The sequence below is a fragment of the Scomber scombrus genome, chromosome 19 (assembly GCF_963691925.1).
Source record: "Scomber scombrus chromosome 19, fScoSco1.1, whole genome shotgun sequence".
Lineage (NCBI taxonomy): Eukaryota > Metazoa > Chordata > Actinopteri > Scombriformes > Scombridae > Scomber > Scomber scombrus.
Genome location: NC_084988.1, coordinates 24557972 through 24578778, shown reverse-complemented (window position 1 = coordinate 24578778; position 20807 = coordinate 24557972). Strand labels below are relative to the sequence as shown.

General features: G+C 39.7%; 2 protein-coding genes and 1 non-coding gene across 3 annotated transcripts in view; 2 read left to right on the top strand and 1 right to left on the bottom strand.

Moving 5' to 3' along the window:
- The window catches only part of LOC134000379 (coiled-coil domain-containing protein 85C-A-like), a 36488-nt gene extending 32107 nt beyond the window's left edge, over positions 1-4381 (bottom strand). Inside the window, exon 1 of the mRNA XM_062439699.1 lies at positions 1271-4381. Within this exon, the coding sequence (XP_062295683.1) occupies positions 1271-1955 (685 nt within the window). The 5' untranslated portion in view covers positions 1956-4381. The remainder of the gene's footprint in view (positions 1-1270) is intronic.
- Positions 4382-4448: 67 nt separating this feature from the next.
- Positions 4449-12389, top strand: hhipl1 (HHIP-like 1). The gene is made up of 9 exons (XM_062439698.1): positions 4449-5401; positions 6624-7270; positions 7387-7530; positions 7780-8108; positions 9158-9284; positions 9923-10068; positions 10200-10281; positions 10859-10941; positions 11065-12389. The coding sequence occupies exons 1-9, from the start codon at positions 5108-5110 to the stop codon at positions 11631-11633; spliced, it is 2421 nt and encodes an 806-aa protein (XP_062295682.1). The 5' UTR covers positions 4449-5107; the 3' UTR covers positions 11634-12389.
- A 725-nt stretch (positions 12390-13114) lies between these two features.
- Positions 13115-13187, top strand: trnat-ugu (transfer RNA threonine (anticodon UGU)). Its single transcript has one exon. It is a non-coding gene; the product is annotated as a tRNA-Thr (tRNA).
- The last annotated feature ends 7620 nt before the right edge of the window (positions 13188-20807 follow it).

Here is a 20807-nt window from a genome sequence, read left to right as displayed (position 1 = left end):
TCTGTGATATCATGATGTACGATTCCCAAAGTGGAGCTCCTGATAAGTTATTGATTGTGTATTGACGTCCTGGTGTTTGCTATGATGTTTGGGTCATGGGTTAACACTGGTGCTTGTCCTAGAATGCATTGTGCAGGAAGTCAGTAAATATGTATGTAGACCATCACAGGACAGTGTTGTGCTTTTCATTAACCTACATGTAAATGTGGAATATGCACAAGTTTAATCTGTTCTTACACACAGGGGTGAGTTTTATTCTCTGATATACAAATGCAAAAACACATAATATGTATCTAACTTTGAGTACTTAATTAGTAAAGATCAGTACAACCAGATGCAAGATCCTGTATCAGGGCTATAACTTTTTTATAAAGAATACACATTTTATTGAAAGTGAAAATTCATTCTTGACCTTTTAAAAAAGGAGTTTGATAAAATAATTTTTGCTTTAACATTACCATGGTTTTCCTTAGTTGATTGAGAGGTTATTACATACAGTACTTAGATCACTTAATAATATGTATCTGTCTAGCTATCTCCATGACAACTTAGCAGATTCCAGGCATTGATGGAGGCAGCAGCATGTGGTTGAAAGCTCCCCAAAATGACAGTAAATAGAAATTTTGGCAAACTATATATCCTTACTTTTAATGAATAAATTATGGGTTGGTATGGAGAAATAAGCACTATTTCTTGTCATGGAGGGTCGTACTTTCGTTTCTTCTGTTTTTTATTTTCCATTTTAGTTGACTGGGCAGATTCACACATTCTGCTGTGGTTGGTGGTGGTGTATGATTCATATATTTATACTGTAACACTGAATGCAATTGTACTTTATAACTGTTATTAAATATTAACCCTGGGCACTTTGGCGGTGTGGTTCTTACACTGTAAAAAGTCATACAAGGAAACCAACTGATCTTTAATCATTAACTCTGTTTATAGATGCACAGCTTACATGTCGTCATAAACAGAGCCATAACTTCACAACCATTTCGAGTCTTTGACGGAACTGAACAACCTCAACTCAGATATAATAAATGTATAAGTGGAAGGTATTTGTCCATGTGTGTTGCTGGTGTCAGCCTGCACCACACGTCTTTCATCTGAATTTATTTAATGTTTCAAAACTATTTACAATAACTTTTCCATCACCTTCTTTCTGGAATCCAGATTTTGCACAATCTAACCTGATACTGACTTTGACTTCATGAAATAAATGAATGACACAGTTTGATCATAAGCTGCATAGTTAATGAGGATCACTTACCACTGAGACCAGTAGAGACTCCTCTCTGAGAGGCGGACAGGTCGTCCATAGACCTCCTCAGAGATGCTATCTTCCCTTCGGATGATTTGTGTAAGTGGTGGTGGTGGTGGTGATGGTGGTCTGGACTCCCAGCGCTTCCAGCACTGGAGGTACTACTTCCATCTCCGACGTCTCGCACCGGCACCGGTCCGTTCAGGTTGCTCAGGCTGGATTGGCTGTCGATGGAGCTCCTGGAGCCGGCGCCGTTCCTCTCCTCATCCAGCATGAAGATGATCTCCTTCAGCTCCACGTTCTCCGTCCTCAGCGTGTCCTGATTGGCCTCCAGCTCGGTCAGTTTCTGCTGGTACAGCCCAACGTCTTTCCACATGACGCTGGCAGTGTGGCGGCCGAACCTCTGCCACTCCCGGGACACCTTCTTGCCCTTCTGTCGGTCGTCGTCCAGGAAGCAGCAGAGCTCTCTTAGCTCCTGGTTATCGTCCTGCAGTTTCTGGTTGACTTCTTTCAGACTCCGGATCTCATGAAGGTGGACCTGCAGTCTGCGGTTCACGTCCTTCATCATGTTCCCGTGCTCCAGCATCAGCTCCATGTTGCGGCTCTCCAGTCTCCTCAGCCTCCGGACCAGATCCTCCTTCCCCTGCATCAGCAGCTCCTCATCGGACAGCTGGCTCACGTCCGCCCCGTCCATGTCCCCACTGATTCGGTCTTTATCTAAATAAACAGTTTGTCTTCTAACCGGTCTGGGACGTTTAAGTTATTATGAAACCCGGATCCATCACAGATTACACGCCGGGCTGCAGAAGAGGATCCGTACCCCGGGCCCCCGCTGACCCAAATCAGACTGCGCAGACTTGAATCCACGAACAGTAATGAAGACTGATCCGATTGACTCACTTTACATCCACAGTTAGAAGTTCATCCTGTAGACGCGATGAGACGCTGTGTGAAGCCGGAGACCGGTCCTCCGAAGTGAAGGAGCATGGGAGGAGACAGAGCAGAGAGGGGGGGAGAGAGGTGATCAGTGTGCAGGCGGTAACACAGTGTCCTCTATAGGCTGCAACACAAACCTGTAGAGTCCACAGTCCACAACTTATGCTCTATTGCGGCACCATATTCAAACTAGTGAAAGATAGTACAGATGGGGAAAGCTAAAGTTAAATTTAGTAAACAATTTTCATCAAAATGTTTAAGAATCCTTCCAGACTTGTTTTAGGACATAGGGCTATAAAAATCATCTGATTGGAATAATAAATTGGGTATGTTTTGCAGTTACCTCGTTAAAAGTCCTTAAAATGACATCTACTCCCACTCCATCATCAAATCGTTTGAATTTGCAAATATGTTTATTTTAATACATTCCTTATACTGGCATACTGGCCCTGCATTGGCTCCAAACTGTTTGTGATGTAACAAATCATGCTTGTAGGCTAGGACCCAATCTTAAACTCAGACTTAAGATGAGCATAAAGAAATGTTTCGCCAAATGTGAAAACAGCCTTCAAGTGTCAAACTCTGCACATACAAAATTGCAAAGTGAAGCTCAGACGTAGAACTGAATGAACAGGCCATGGAACTTGTTTTTGACTTGAAAGTGTACGTTCTTAATAAAATACACAATATAAAGGCTATGTGTCTTTAACTTAAAATAACCCTTAAATAACCTCATCCTTTTCAGAGCTAGAACAGCCATTGCAATTTTGCAATGAAATCCAAGGTTGTGTTGGTGGATAGGTCAGCTACATGAAACGACTGATTCAACAGCAGAAACTTCAAAGCTAAACCATAGCTTAACCATCGGGGCAACAAATCAGAAATGCTCATATGCCTCACTGGACAAACTATCTTTTATCTATCTTTCTGTTTGTTATCTTATCTGTCTGTTCTATCTGTTATCTGTTTTGGAATGGATTTGCACTCTTTCTCACAACAGATATTTTAACATGACACATTAGGAAAAGTAGGCCTACTGGTGTAAATAATCAAATGAATGATTTTTGCTTTAATTTCAGGATCCTGATAATGTCCTGGCTCACTGTCACACTGTCATGGTTTACTCGTGACTACATCTTTGGATAAAAACTGTTAAATGTGTGTCAGTGAAAAGGCCTACAGATTAAACCTCTGTTTAGGATGAAGTTTGGTGGAGCTATGCCAGGAATTTTTAAAATCGATATTCTTATAAAATAATAGAAAGGTACAAGTTGTTCCGCCCTAACAGGTGCAACAAAAACCCAACAAATGGAAGAATGAGCTCTTCAACCACTAGTAGTGAAAGCACCTGTGTGGGTAGACCAGGAGTCATGGACGGATCTACTAAATGGGTTATGATTATGTGCCCAGGGACCCTTGTGTAGAAAGGGGCCCTCAATGATAAAAGAAAAAAAAAGTTTAAAACAACAGACAAAAAATACGCTTCTATAATGAAAGTCATCATTCTGAGTGTTTGGACTTGTTGGAACAAGGATGTGAACTAGAGGTGTTGTTCTTACATTAATTAAAATGTTTAACTTGTCTGTTGCAAAAAGTCCTAAAGCCTGGACATACTGAGATAACTCTTTCTATATATTTAAGCAAGACTCTAAACTTCCATCTGTTCAGTGGAGTGGTCATCATACAAAGAAAGCTTAAAATATGAAGGAGCAGTGGTGGAAATGAGCACCAACCTCTACTGACTGACCTTATTCTATCCTAATTTATTCTAGTCTTGTCTGATCTATTCTTAGACCAAATTATTTCCCTATCTAAAGGTACTTGGCACATCTGCATGCAAAATTCAAAAGAGAAAAGAGGAAAGGACAGCTAAATTCAGAGCTGTGAGTTTATGACATTTCTTCTTCCCTTATTTAAGAACAATCTGTACTTAAAATATATATTTATTTATGTACTTATCCATTTGAAATAAATTTGCACTTTTGTGCACTTCATAGTTAGTGTTTGAAAGTACTTTCCATTCCCTTGCTTACTAAGTGCCACTTCTATATGGTGGAAGTCCTGCTTCATTAAATCAATTGTTATTTTAAATACATTCATCTCCCCCCATACTGTGACCTGGATTTGAACAATACCTCCACTGTGGACTATGGAAAAATTCAGCGGGGGTGCTCTTCCCCCCCCCCCCCCAGCCTACCCATGAGTAATTTCCTGGCCACTCTGTACACAAGCTTTAATAATAATAACACTTTAATAATAAGGACTGTTTATGGAATCAAGTGTTTCAGGACTGTGTAAGGTCGCCATCTGCTGGCCAGCTAGAGATGACATGCATGATTACCCAACAATGTAAATGTTGCAAAAGATTTAACACAAGAAACTACAAAAATTGAACATCCCCAAAGCCCACAATGCACCGCGCAGTATGATTGATATTAGGAAAACTGATCGACAATAAAAACAAATTCCAATCACAGAGGACACTTGCATTAATGACAGTTATTAATGATGGTGTTGATGTTAATATTAATATGACTATTTCTGTAGGTTATGGTGCTCATCTCCCACTATTCTGGTATGAGGCTACTGCTGTTTAAATTATTATCATAATCTATTACGTAGTCAACAGCAGTGGGACTCTTCCCTGAGTTCCTGTGGAGGAGCCTCTGCTATTGGCTTCCTCCCATTTTGTGTGCATATGTACCGAGACAGCAGATGGCTTCAGCCTGCGGTCCAGGCCGACCATACGGCTGCAGCCTGACTACAGACAACCCAGGTTGACACAGGACACAGCGGTTCAACAACGTCAGAGGGTCAAATAAAGCGGATGATTGGAGTCAGAGCAAAGTGCGCACAGGAAGCCGCTTCTGCACAACTTTTACTCTTCCATGATTTCCAACGCACGCCATAATGCGGCGGTATTATGGCAAAGTCCCGGGTCGGCAGTGGCTCTCGCCGATTGGCATCTTGTATTTTTGGACATTATGGGTCTCACCTGTGATGTTACACCCACAGTGTTTGGATTTTAAGCCGCCCTTCCGACCGCTGAGGGAGCTGGAGTTTTGCGTAATGTACAAGGAGTTTGGCTGCTGTGATTATCAGAAAGATCAGGAGCTGATGACAAAATACTACCGGATTATGGATAATTTTGATTATCATGGTTATTCCAACTGTGCTGGGTTCGTGTTGGAGCTGCTTTGCCAGGTAGGCGTGCATGGACAAAGGTCGCTTGGCTTAGTCCAAAACGTCTCCATCATGCGCCAAGAGCCTAACCAAATTTCAAAGACAAAGATGAACGCGATCTGTGATGTGATCATGTGAAAACCCCTTTTAAAATAGCTAAACACAATACTATGCTTTTATAGCCAAATCACTAAACTTAGGTGTTTCTCATTCAATAAAGTACACTGATGAGCTGAATTAAGTTAAAGGTCATATTGTGGCTTCACTGAAAACATCAACACCAGTCGCCAGGATAGTCAAACAGCAGGTTTTCATGCTTTGAGACCTTTGGGTCCTGATTGAGCAACTGGGGCTGCAAATGATTATCATGCAGATGTTCCTAATATCCGACATATTCACTCTGTAGTACAGTATCTTATAATCTAATAAGAGGCTCACCATAAGGGCTTCCCCAGTCAGTCTGTAGATAGGGATTTTGGTTAACACTTAAGAAAAGAGGTCGTCCTGTCAGTGTATTGAGGACTTTATATTAGGTTTATTTTATGTATTTGAGCTTTGATCTTGAATTTGATCACACATTACGCAACAGATGAGAGAAGCCTGTGCCCACTCAAAAATGTGTTTGTCTAATGTTAATTTATTTGGATGTTTAGCCTTCACTGTACAGAATAAGCAGAGTTTCTCTGTGCTCTAAAATTAGTTTAAGGCGAGTACCTACAAGCATAATTTGCGACATGACAACTGGTTTGGAAGCAAACAGTGATCCAGTATGCAACTTTTAGTTTTAAGTGTGATGTGGAAACTTGAATCCTCCAATGCACAAATACTGAGAATGGACTTTACAATGAAGCAGGAGTGTCCAAGTGTCAGTTAAACTTTTGAAATAAACAATATTTTGCATTTAATAGATTCTTGATTTTTTTTGATGAGGCCGAAGAAGCTATCATTTTAGAATATGTGACTAGTTAACTGAACTTTTTGTGGAAATAACCAGATTCACCTCCTTTGGGGCTTTAGGTCCAGTGTATTGGCTGGGTGTATAGGCAGCCACTGTCTTTGAGAGTTTGACAGTCATTTCAGGACAATATTTGTTTGCAATTTTTATTTGATGCCTGCAGGACAATAATATGATATGATATATTATTTTTTATGATATGTTATTAATTCACTGAAAATTAAAGCTAAGGAAATACTTTGAAATACAACACTTGGACTCACTCACCTCTATTTTCCATCTGCCCAGGAATGCTCACCCTATGCAGCTCACCTCTTTGATGCAGAGGACCCCAGCACCCCGGACCGGACCATCCCCGGTCTTTGTCCCGACTACTGCGCCCAGTTTTGGAAAAAGTGCAGCTCCACCATCCCTCTCCTATCTGATGACCCACACATAGCCAAAGTCAAAGAAGACCCGACACTTCTCTGTCAGCACCTGGAGCTACAGGATGAGGACTACTGCTACCCACACCTCCTTTCTAATCAGAAACTAACCCAAGGCCTGGGCCGGGTCCAATCAGATTTGGATGGCTGTCTGCAGCTGTGTCTAGAAGAAGTGGCCAACGGGCTGCGTAACCCACTTGCCATGGTGCATGCCAATGATGGCACACATCGTTTCTTTGTGGCAGAACAGGTGGGATTGGTGTGGACATACCTCCCTGACCGGTCCAAACTGGAAATACCATTCTTGAACATTACCAAGGTGGTGTTAACATCGTCATGGGAAGGGGATGAAAGAGGCTTTCTGGGACTGACCTTTCACCCCCAGTACAAGTACAATGGGAAGCTGTATGTGTATTACTCAGTAGAGGTGGGTTTTGATGAGAGGATCAGGATCAGTGAGTTCCGTGTGTCATCCAACGACATGAATGTGGTGGATCATGGATCTGAGCGGTAGGTATGGACTGTAGATCCAGATTAGCAAAGGGCAAAGAGTTTCTAATTATCTGATGCCATGAATCCATGCATTCAGAGAAAGGAACTCATGGTCATGGTGACTCTCTTAACAGGGTTATTCTGGAGATCGACGAACCTGCATCCAACCACAATGGGGGGCAACTGCTATTTGCCGATGATGGTTACTTGTATATTTTCACAGGAGATGGTGGAATGGCAGGAGACCCATTTGGGAAATATGGGAATTCCCAGAACAAGTAAGAAGGTCACTAAAGATTTCCAAAAGTAGACAACCATACATCATAGCATGATCATAAGTAACAGGGTAACAAAGTATTTCCAATTCCAGAAAATATAGCAATGAACCTTATTTAGAAATACCCAACATGGTAGACGAATATGTTGGTTATTATATATGAACTTAGTTTCCCTATATGTAAATTAATTGAATGTTTCTGTGCATTTGACATAAATTATGACTTATTACATAATTTTATCTACTTTAGGTCAGCTCTTTTGGGTAAAGTTCTTCGCATAGATGTAGATGACAACGAGCGAGGCCCGTTATACAGAATCCCTCCAGATAACCCCTTCATACATGAGAGGGGAGCACGACCTGAGGTTTATGCTTACGGTGTCCGCAATATGTGGAGGTGCTCTGTGGACCGGGGCGACCCCCGGAACAGAGAGGGCAAAGGGCGCATCTTCTGTGGGGATGTAGGCCAGAACAAGTTTGAAGAGATCGACATCATCGAGAAAGGCCAGAACTATGGCTGGAGAGCCAAAGAGGGCTTCTCCTGCTATGATAAGAAGCTGTGTGCCAACAGCTCACTTGGTAAGCATGCTCTGGTGATTACAGTCAGATGTCTGTGTTTGGAAACATCCATGGTTACCCAACGTCAACTTCAGACATTTACAGTGATCTCCAATGGTGTGGTAATGGAGAGTCTGCAGGATTTAATACCAAACAAACACCATGGCAGCTGTCTGCACAAGCTACTGTAACTTTTTCTGTCTGGGTGGAATTAGGTCCTGCTTTGTTTCATTAGAAAACTCACAAATTCTTAGCCCTTGGCAGAACTGGTGACCAAGTTTTTTTCTGCTTCTCCATAGTAAAGGAAAAAATTACAACAAAAATTACAACTAATCCAACTGCAGTGGGTGTCAGAGGGATTATTCAAAGCAAGCATAGACCGGTGTTTCCAACATATCTGGTTGTAAGCCAGATGAAGGTGTTCCAGATATGCACTAAAACAATGTGTCTTGAATAATGTGACTTGTAACCCACTTAATGGTTGACTTGCCTAACTGTTCAGTGAATGCACTACATTATTCACAGTGTGCCTTGGTTATAACTGCATTACCCTTCAAACTGCACTCTCAAGATACTCATACAATTTATCTATCACTGTCATCATGACATTTACTGTCATTGCTGCATGCATGTATATGTTAATAATTGCTTAAAATGATTTCAGACATAGAACATAAGTTGGACTTAAATGGCCATGGTTGAATGAAAAGCAGAATCCTTAGAATACATTTTATTTGGTGATACTAAGAAGTCTACCCATAACTACTAATATACTAACACCCTTTACCATGCCAGACATTTCTTTCAAAAACATAGATTATAAAGTTATATAACTGCATGAGGGCACCTCTTCTTTTAAACAGCCATGACAGGATTTAAGGTACAGTTGCTTGGCACTACCGTCCAATATTAAAACATTTTGATAAAACCGGAAAAATAGATTAAAGATTTGATTTTGACTTGTGTTGATGTTAAGTGGCTTCATTGTAAATACATGGCTAATGACTAAAATACACAAATCAGCAAGAAACTCAGTAATACTAATATTGAACTTTGGGGTTTTTTCACAGATGATGTCCTTCCCATTTATGCGTACCCTCACAAAATGGGCAAGTCAGTGACAGGTGGCTATGTCTACAGAGGGTGTGAATACCCCAATCTGAACGGCATGTACATATTTGGAGACTTCATGAGCGGGTAAGTTTGATATGGAAAATACACCAACCTCTGAAATGTGTCTTTGTGTTCAGGACAGTAGTGAAAAGATTTTGAGGAATGGCAACAATGTGATGTCAAACTTAAAACTGAAGATAACTGCTGCAGGTATTTGTTTGATACCCACATTACCTGCATTTAAGGATTTCAGAAATGAGCCTGTGGACTAGTTCAGACAGGCAACATAAGCAGAATTTTATCACTTTTGATCTCTATCACAGACTTGCACTTCTCTCAAAACATTATTTTTTACATTAAGTTATACAGTATTTATAATAAATTCATACATTTTTTTCAGCCTTGGTCAAAGGGTATCAAAGAATTGTAGAAAGGTATAAATTAGAAAATAGAAGTAGACGATTGTTGACTTGTACAGCACAAAGGCACACATAGTTTTGGTGGTGGATGAGTTTAATTGAGAAAACAGAAAAAGAAATTTGGAACTTCTCGTTTTTGCAAAGAAAATTTATCAACAGTTTAGCCCACGTTGACTCCTGTTGTGCAATCAAAGTGCAATCAGTATTGAGAAATAGGCTTATGTGTAACCAAACATTTAAAAAAAATCTGTATTGATTGAAGAGATCTAACAGAGTAAGAACATCTGTGTGTTGTTTTTGCAGGCGTTTAATGAGTCTGCAAGAGGACAGAAATACAGGACAATGGAAATACAATGAGATTTGTATGGGGCTTGGCCTGACCTGTGCCTTCCCTGGACTCATCAACAACTATCATCAGTACATCATTTCCTTTGCTGAGGATGAAGCTGGTAATGCATGAACACACGCATAACCTCAACACAACCTATGCAACTGTACCTGCAGTTTTTTTTGTACACTAGCTGTTCCTTGGAAATGTCTACCTACTACTGATGTAGTGCTTTGTTTTTCTTTCCAACAGGCGAGCTTTACTTCATGTCGACTGGAATACCGAGCGCTACGTCACCTTCGGGAGTTGTTTATAAAGTGGTGGATCCCTCCAGGTGAGTAATATAATCATTACATTTCCTGTTTCTTATTTCACCACAATAACACAAAAGAAATCTCTGTACTATTCTATGTGTAGTAACTGCTCACTGTATAGTGCACAGTTCTATTTCTGCTTCGTGGAAATGGATATGTAAGACACACATCTGTTCATAATTACAAACACAGCCATGTCATTCTTCTGAGCGAGCCTGAGGGATGAGCAGTATCATGATCATACTTGGCTTGGATATGAGCTTAGGTCTGTGTTTTCTCAGCATCGGTAGGATAACTTTCTGCCCGTCTTTGTTTTGGTAAAAGAGGGAAATGAAGCAGTGTTGGCAGTAGTGTGAAAGGCCTGCCATCCTAAATCTCCCCTTGCCGACATTGCTTCAGACAGCTCTTGGCTCTGTCTGAATTTCTCTCAGCAGTAGATGTTTGTGTCACTTAATCTGTTTCCCAGCCATCAAGCTCATTTGAACAGTTCGTTGCCACAGTTGTGACTTGAGCTGGAAGCTAAATACATTTTAAAAGTTTTGGGAAAACTTGATTCTTTTAATGTGACGACTTGCATGTTTTCTGCCTGTTTTACAGACGTGCTCCACCCAGACAATGTCACTATGACCCTCTTCCTGTCAGAGTGAAAAGTAACCTCATCAAATTTGTTCCGCAGGAAAGTGAGTCCACTTCCAAAACACTTTGAACTCACTACTGACTAAAGATAGAAAACAAATAAAAATGTGTCATTCATACTTTATATTGATATTTGGTCTTGTGTTTTTCTGTGATTCTCTCATCAGTATTAATGGGTGTTGAGTCACCAAGCAAAAACGACCCTGAGCCACAACCCACAGACTCACAAGATTGGCTCCAAGAGCTCATTGATCGTCTGGGTGAACTAGGACCTGAACCAACCACCCCTTTTCCAACCACAACTACCACCAAACCAACCAGGCATTCAAGACGGAAAGGTCGGCGCAGAAAGGGCAAGCACAGACCACAGAGTGTACCTGAGCTTCGGAACGGAGCTGTAAGGCTGGTTGGGGACGAACCAGACAGCAGTGACCGTGGGCGAGTGGAGATCTACATTAACGGGGAGTGGGGTACTGTGTGTGATGACCTGTGGAACACCAAGAATGCTGCAGTGGTTTGCCGGCAGTTAGGCTTCCGGTACGCTCTGAAGGCAGCCAAGAACTCAGAGTTCGGAGAGGGGAAGGATCTACGGATTCTCCTGGATGACGTCCAGTGTGAAGGGACAGAGTCTAACCTGCTGGACTGCAAACACGCCGGTGTGGGGACACATAACTGTGCCCATTATGAAGACGCTGGTGTAATCTGTGGCAACTCAGACTACGTTGTAGGAGTCTAAAAGTCTGACCGCTATGAAGTCAGAGCTAATTATAATAGACTAAACTTTGAAATCCACCCCAAATTTAACTGTTAAAAACAGGTGTTTTCAATTTATTCTTGGTGGAGTATTTTACTCATCACCATTAATGAACAAACCAAATGTAGACAATAACAGGACTCCAAGTTATTTCCAGCACCTACAATAGAGTTTAATAGCACAAATGATCTTGTGATCTAAAACTGCTGGATTGTGTTTTATCACAATAAAAGAGGAAAGAGCATGGCTTTAAATATGCATAAAGCCCATATGTAAAAGAAAACAGTTCAGGAAACAATCAAAAACGGAAAGTTGGAAACACCATCAAAGTCAGTTCTATCATTAAAGCCTTCCAGGGGTTATTTATGAGAAAACAGCTGGAATACATCGATGCTATCTAACACCGTAAACTTATCCAAGGGTGAATTCTTCAGTCATGACTTACAGTATAGCACTTCTCATCTCTCAGAGGTAAATGTATAAATTAGTTTTATTTTTTAATTTTTCACCACAGGCTTGAATGTATAATTTGATTGTACGGCACTACTGCATATGTCCTTGGCTCCTCAGTGATTTATGACATTAACAAATTTGACGATTATTGTCTGAATGTTAAATTTCCTAACGTGTTAAATGTTCAATACTCACTGAATGAATGTATGGCTGCATCATTGTCATGTTATCATTATCATGTTATCATTTTGGTAAGTGATTTTAATAAAAGCTGACTACTCTCTACTGCATTACAGTACCCTAACGCACAAACACACACACCCACACACACAGAATCTTTTTTTTTTTATCCTTGTGATGACACTCATTGATAATGCATTCTCTAGCCCCTTATCATAACCTTACCCATCACAACTAAATGCCTAAACCCAATGATGAAGTAAACAACACAGAAAAGTCCTCAAAACACTGGTTTTCTGTGGAAATTGGTTCACACACAAACACACCAGACACACACACACACACACCAACAGGTAGCCTATGTGACATTTGAGAATATGTGTCAAAGGGAGTTCACTCTAACACGCGCTGTGTTGGTGGTCATGATGTAGCAAAGTTAGCAAAATGACGTACGTCACGATGTTGTGGTTAGACATGTGGGTAAAGTCCGCTTACATGCCTAACGTTACCATTGGCTAATTCAGCATTCTTCAGCCTGAATGTGAACCCTCACAGTCACGTAACCATTTACTCATTTTATAACGTTAACGTTTTGTAACTTAAGTTAATACAGTACGGCTGTGCTGAGCCTGGCTTTCCAAAAGCCGTCTTTGCAGGCTATTGTTGGGCGTTTTAGCCTGCAACTGTTAGCTAGGTATAGGCAGCTAACAATGAACAAACATCTTACTATTGAGCAAATATTTAGTCTTAGTTTACCTCACTTTTCTGAGTTCCGTACATGTCAGTATATAAGATACAAGCGCGGAGAAAATGGGCGCTGCAGCAACATAGGCTCCATAGCTCAGTGGTTAGAGCACTGGTCTTGTAAACCAGGGGTCGCGAGTTCGATCCTCGCTGGGGCCTTTGTACGGGGAACATTTTTTAATGTGACACAATCCAGGTTGTGTTTAGGCTGAGTACATATGACCATTAACGCGGAGCCTATACTTTGTCCTTCGGTGCATGCTAAAGGAACAATGCACAGAAATGTCACTTTAACACTGCAGGGACTCCTTAATGAATGCTTTAACTGTTCACAAACTAAAGTCACTTGAAATGAATAACTAAAAAGAAAAGTTAAACCCGTGTAGGATGAATAATATATTATTGTGTTTGCAAATACAATTGTCTATTTCTTGATAGTGAAGCTGTTATGCAGCCATACTACTCGATCACATTAAACCAAAACATAAAGTGTGATATCTATTTTTTCCTGAATCCGTGGGAGAAAGTCTTCAATTCAGCTAAACTAAATGTACTAAGAAACACAACTAAACCTTTCTCACTGGTCTGGGAGACCGGCTGCCACTTTAAACCAGCACATTGCCAGTTGCCTCACCCTTCTCAAAGGCTCCATACTGCCACCATGTGGTAGTTTAAGAGAACTGCATATAACGTAAAATAATACACTCAAAGCAGTACCATCCAGATTGTATATAGCAGTGGTCTCCAACCCTGCTCCTGGAGAGCTACTGCCCTGCATGTTTTAGGTATCTCCTCACTCTAACACACCTGATTCTAATAATCAACTCGTTATCAAGCCCTTTGACGAGCCTCAGCTGCTTGATAACGAGTTAGAGTGAGGAGATACCTAAAACATGCAGGGCAGTAGCTCTCCAGGAGCAGGGTTGGAGACCACTGGTATATAGTATATTTTTTATTTTAATTACGGAAATAAAATCGTTTAATGGTTCAAGTATAGATTTATGACCTAAAATGAACCTTGAAATAAGACCAGTTCTATAACTTCTGTGATTGTAAGATGTTGAGTAAATACCCACACAAATGGCCTCTTACTGACAGACCTTTTATTCCAACTAGTCAGTCTTTGTTTGAGGGATCTCTTTTTTGTTTTGGGAGGGTCATTGATATGCTGAGCACCAGATCTTAGGAGCTAGAGCCAGGTCTGACCACGCTGCAGCCTGTCAATGTGTGGCCCCTGGCTGTCACCCTCACTACAATTCCCTGCGTCAAGCCTGATATCAGCCACGAATCTCCTGCCACACCCACAATCAACACAATAGAAATGTAATAATTAGTTATAACATGGTGATTGATGCTGTGCATGTCACTTTTTATGAAAAGCGTCTTGAAGTGTTACTCAAAGTGAAAAGAGAATGAAAAAACATGAAGAAAATTACCATTAGCTTTACAAAAAGGAGTTCACAGAAAAGTTAAAACAATATAGAAAATGACAGCATTTGTGCAAGTTTTTTATATCTTTGTTTTCTGATGTGAAGTGAAAGAGACGGTAAGTCAGGCTAAATTGGCCAGCTGCGGTCTGATATGTTCAAAATTTATAGTCCTACTATGAATCTACTCATGAGATCTCATGCTGATTCCCCACTCTGAATACTGTGGACAGCTCAAAACACATGATGGAGTATTGCAGGTAGAGCTATGCTCACAGTAATGTGTACAGGAATGTTCCCCAAAATGTACTCAGACATTTTCTGCTTGGTGAGAGATAATACATTTCCTCAGTCTTCAAAGTCTCTGCATTTATATTCATGTGTATTGTACTGTTTTTAATATTTGTATCTAGTGTTATACTATAGTTACTGATGGCACTGAGGTCATGTCTTGTCTCAGGAGAGGTGGGGGTTTCAGCAACTTGTATTACTAGTTAGATTTTGATTTAGTTGGATAGTAGTAATAATAAAAATGATGATTAGCTGTGTATAATATAATTAAACTTTTATTTGTTTAGAAATAGTTGCTTTTTCTTCTTCCATGCACATAAATATTCTTGTAACAAAATAATGTTAAAGAATACCAGTTATTAACAGAAGACCACAGCATTTTTAAAAGTCTTACTCTGGTTGTGTTAGTATCCAATTTAATTTTAAAAGTCCTAAATTATACTGATAATATTACAGTATACACATGATACTGAGATTAATGAGGAGCTATTTACTTATGTATGTTTTGAAGGTTGTTTGTGTTGTATTAACTTTTACTCTTTCAGCTCTTCCTCTAAGTGGAAATAAGCACTCTGGCTTTATTGTGTTATCTCAACTGATTATCACAATTATTAAAGACAGATAAATACATTTCTGTTACACAAAGTATACATGTATTTTTACAGATTTTTTAAGTTTCTGCTTTTTATGTGAAACTCTGGATACTTTCACCTCTTCAGGTCTGACAGAGAAAAAAAACATTACACTTTGATTAATCTGCAAACACTAGAGCTATCACCAGTGATTAGTGGGTTGTAAGTGGACATTGTTTGAATTTATAGGGTCATAAGCTAAAAAAAAGTTAGCCAACAGTGCTTTAAAACATGGCTTTGGTAAAATAAAATGACAAAAGACACATTACTCAAGTTGAGAGTGTTAATAAAAAAAACATTAGGCATCCATGTTTTTGAAAAATAAATACCCGGGGAACCCAGATGGCAGTTTGACAACAGAAATATAACTAAAATATAAGAAATTTTGTCTCACTCTATAAATCAAACAAATACATGCCAGCTTCCATCTTTGTTTCTATTAGAAAGAAGATGCAACTTAGGAAGCACTCTTTTCTAGGTTGTGTCTGTGAATGTAATGACAATACTTGAGAGGCACAAACTGAGGTGAACACTCAAGTCTAACACCAAAAATAATAAATGTAGAATTAACAAACAAAATCAGTGAATAGTCAGCTGTTATAGGCTGAATGTCAGTCACATAAAAGCACAGATGAATACAATTAGCATGATCAACCACTAGATGGCAATATTGTTTCAACACAATTTACAAATTTACTGCTTCAGCCTTTTGCCCAGTTTAGGTTGTGGACTAATTGAAGGCCGGACAGTTAGATGTTTGACTGCTTTGTGTTCCAGACAAGGACACAATAAGAAAAAACAGATGCTTTTAGTAAATGATTTATCAATGATTGTGTAACTTTAGTTGTGGCCTGTCACCCAGGTGGTCCACTGGCTTACATTCCTCACTGAAAAGGTAAAAGAACATCAAACCTTTATGAAATACAATTCATTGTAAGTTGTTTTAAAATTACAAAAAAAATTCTCACAGCTAGTTCAGCAACACTGCGGCCAGTGTTGTGTACAGCATGTCAGCTGTCCAGGAGCTAAGAAAACCAGCCTTGTTTTCAGCAGAACTACCGAGCATTTTTTACTTGAGCCAGCACTGTTTGAAAAGGTTTTAAGATCTTTTCAGCCTGCCGATCGCCCTTCTAATCCTTTAATTGAAGTGAAAACATGAAGATCACCAAAAGTGGATTTAGGAGGTTTTCACTTCACAACATGTGAGGAGTCTGTGGCTTGTGGTGCAGGGCCTCAGCGCAGCCTCTCACTGCTATATCTGAGGTCTTGTGTCAGCAGAACATAATCCTGATTGATTTGTGATATCAGTCAGGGGCCTGGAACCAGATGACTGCCACATTCATTCTTTTTCCTGCCATCGTTCATTTAAATCTTCTTAATACACCTTTGAGTATGTAGAGCAAATTTCCACTATTCCTTCCAACATGTCTGCCTCAGTACTGCCACTACTCTTTACATATGGACAGGCTGATATATTTAAATGTATTAATCATTTAATTCAATTAGACTCTGTAGATATCAATCTTCTATATTACCCATCAATTATTAAGATCAATTCTTAACAGAGACTTTTTTTTTGACTGCAGATGCTCTCAGCAATGTGAAGTTCACACTGCAGGGGATCTCCACCCAGCATCCAAACCTCCTACATGTCCTTTTTTCTCCTCCCATATATTAACTTTCACACCCCACCCCTCTCTCTGCCCGAGTCTGCTGGAGTGGCATCCTGGCTCCACAGGGAATGCTGGGAATTTTCACCTCCTCCTGTCAGGGTTGATTATCTATGGAGCTATCAAAGTGTGTGTGTATGTGAGAAAAAGAGTGTCTTTCAAACCAGCATATGCTCATTACAAAACATGCTGGCATATTTATTATTACTCACATACCTTCCTACATGAAAATGATTGACAAAAATGGTATGTATGTTGTTAAATGTACAAAGTTTATATGTACAGACAGTGTTTGTGTATTTTGTCTTGTTTGGTAATGGCACATTACACAGATTTCATACATGGTTACGCTTGACCTATACAATATGTTCTATATGGTGGTTTGTCTCCCCATGTATGCAGATAACACATGTAGGTTATAAATACACTGTTAGAATGAATTTAATGAATTCTAAGCAGAAATGGATGGGATGTTTGCCAAGCTGGAGGGCAAACATTTAAATGGGATTGAAGAGAACTGGACTGAATCAGAGACGAAGGTTTGGCAAATGCTGTCCTAGGACTACATGGTATAAATATGGATACAATTACTGTACAACTTTTGCACTTTAAAGACATCCATAATTTCCTTCTCAAGAAATAAAAGGGTGCAAAAATCTATATAGATGAAGACTTCTGAAAAGTTGTGCAACTGTTGTCCAAGTTGAAAGCTGCCAGAGAAAGAGGTGATAAAGTCAACCTGAGGTATGATAAACTGGTCACCACACTCATGGGTGAACAGACTCAATCATGGGCTTAAAGCGCTTCAAGGTTCAATTTTCTTTTATGTAAGGATTTAATCTAGTTTTTAACTCTTTATGCTGTTTGTTTGTTTTATCTGTCCAAATAGCAAAACTACATCTTTATTATTAAGTTTGCCAAGGAAGGGATTGGTATTTGCTCACTTAAAGGACCATTGTGTAGGATTTAGTAGCATCTAGCAGTGAGGTTGCAGATTGCAACAAAATGAAAACCCCTCACCCTCCCATTACGAGATTGTAGAAACTACAGTGGCCAAGAAAGGTACCTTCTAGAACCAGTGTTTGGTCTGTCCATTCTGGGCTACTGTACAAACATGGCTGTGCAACGTGGTGGGCTCAATAGAAGAGGACCCACTCCCTATGTTAATATAAAGTCTCATTCTAAGGTAACAAAAAGAAAACAATTCTTATTTTCAGGTGATTATACACTAACTAAAAACATTTTGTGTATATTATATCCAATTTCTGCCAATTCTGTTCCACTAGATGCTACTAAATTCTTCACACTGCAGTGTTAAATATATGCAGCCTCTGGAACAACGTTCATGAGATTACCAGGACCTTCTCCTCAAAAAATATTCATTTTAATATGAAGTATTTGGACAGAATAAGTGAAAATATAGAGTGACAGATGAAAGTAAGGATATTTTCCTTCTTAGTGACCTCGATATTTACTAGTTGTCTAAAAATTGTCCACTATGACAGAAATTGATTTCTATGGCAGATATCTCTAATCACATAGGTTGTGACTCAACCCACAATAATTCTACAACCATTGGTGGTGTTAATAATTCAACTTGTATTGATCATATTTTCACTAGTATACATGAGCTTTAACTAGAAAGACTAAAATATGGGGTCCGGACAGTTTACTGCAGGTCATTGAATACAGACTCATTTGTTAATGTTGTTTGAGACTTAAAGTGATCTAATGCATGTCAGGAAAATGATGTAAACATTGCTTTAAAAAAATTCATAGATAAATGAGTGAGGTTGGTGGATGAACATGCTCCACTTGAAAAAAGGTCTGTAAAGAGCGCTAGCGCACCATGGATTGATGATGAGCTTAGATTTTTAATGCTGTTCATTAATCATGGAGCTTTTTAGATAGATGTCCTGATTTTAAACTGAGAAAGAAGGTTATCAAGTTAAATCACACAATTCTCAAAAGTATCTGAAATGTGCAGGTCAGTACATTACCTGGCCTTATAACATAGCTAATTACAACCTCTTTATTAAGAAAGTAGACAGCTTAAAATCTTTGTAACAATATTATGAGGGATAAAACATGTTTTGCAATTAGTAGGTTAACCATGACGCTGCTAAGGAGATGTTGCTTTCTCTTTCAGATGACACATATCTTGTTATAGATAATCTGGATGGAACATTTTTTAAGACTGCAAATAGGCTGCTTTCCAAACCATATTTTTAATAGATGCCTGCTCAGTGGGACCTGTCCAGAGCTATGGAAAGAGTCTGAAATCCCACCCTTAAACCAAAGATGGAAAAGCAGGTTTTACTGGCTCAATTGTAGCCCTATCAGAATACTCCCTGTGCTGAGTAAGATACCTGAAAATATCATTTTTGATCAAAAGTTAAATTATTTTAGTAGAAATTGATTACTCATAAAAACACAGCATGCTTTTAGACCGGGGTACTCTACTTGGGTTGTATTAGTACACATGACTCATCAATGGTTAATATATTTAGGTGACAAAGAAAGCTTTAGATGTCATTGACCAGAGTATTTTTATTGCAAAGCTCAGATGTTATGGTTTCATGTTATGTTCTTGCTCATTTCACTGAACGTAATCTCTCTGTAGATGGGATATCAGATGAGCAGGAACACCAAATCACCAGGTGTCAAATTATATAATTTACTGTCTTGGTCTTATCAGATTGATCACATAGTTTCCATTATGGGAAATGGCTTTGCATAGGATATGGCTGACATTATTTGTCTTGTTAAGAAATCCCATGAAAAGACCCAGGCAAACAATATGTTAGTTGATTCTCAATACTACTACCCTGTAAAAACATTTTTATGGCAAACATGATGGGAAAGGAGTCTGAAAGCTCAATGACTAACTGAAGCTAACAAGAACAGCCGTGTGATGTGGTTCAAGATAGTCGCTCTCTGCTTGTAATGTCATATTACCTTACCCCTTGGCCTCACACACACATTTTCACTGTGGTCTTTTCCATTCAAGTCTCTCCAAATGGACAGGAGCAGTCTATTAATAGGAGGAGAGGTGACGCTTTGACTCACACCATCGGGTCATTGAGCAGGGATGGAGGCTCCGGCTGGGAGCCACTTCGTCTCGTCCACCAACCCCCCCCTTCCCCACCTCCACCATCTTTCCACAGCATGGGGTCTCCAATGTGTGCCAACATCTAGCTTTTATATCCCCAACATCATCCAGAATGTTGCAACTGAGATATCTCAAGTTAAAACATCTCCCTTTCTCTCAATATCTCTGAAGAAAGGTCTACTATCTTTAATTTAATACCTACAGTGCCATTTCGGTAACTCCTCAAACATGATCCCTCTGCTTCAGATGGGCTATCCTAAAATTGGAGTCACAATTTCCTGCGTGAAGGCCTCCGAGTGCAGAGGGAAGCCACATAATGCCCAACACCAGCTACAGTTACTCAAACCAAACAACTTATACCCCTTTAAAGAGTTCCTGTGAATGGTGCGAACAGCGTGGCATAATTTTAAACCATCGGTCTAACGTGGAAGGCAAGTAACCACAGCAAGGAAGCACCTTCCTAAGTGACTTAAATTGTATTTTTAGAATCAAATAGCTAACCTTTTTTGGCAGGATGTGGAAAAGCATTATGTAAGGCGAACTCCTTTTTCCTCAGCTACCTTCATTCAGCTTGTTTTGGAAATGAAAGTCGGGTGTGCTTTCTTTCCAGCGCTGTGATTGACAACATGCAACTCAATCCGTGCTTT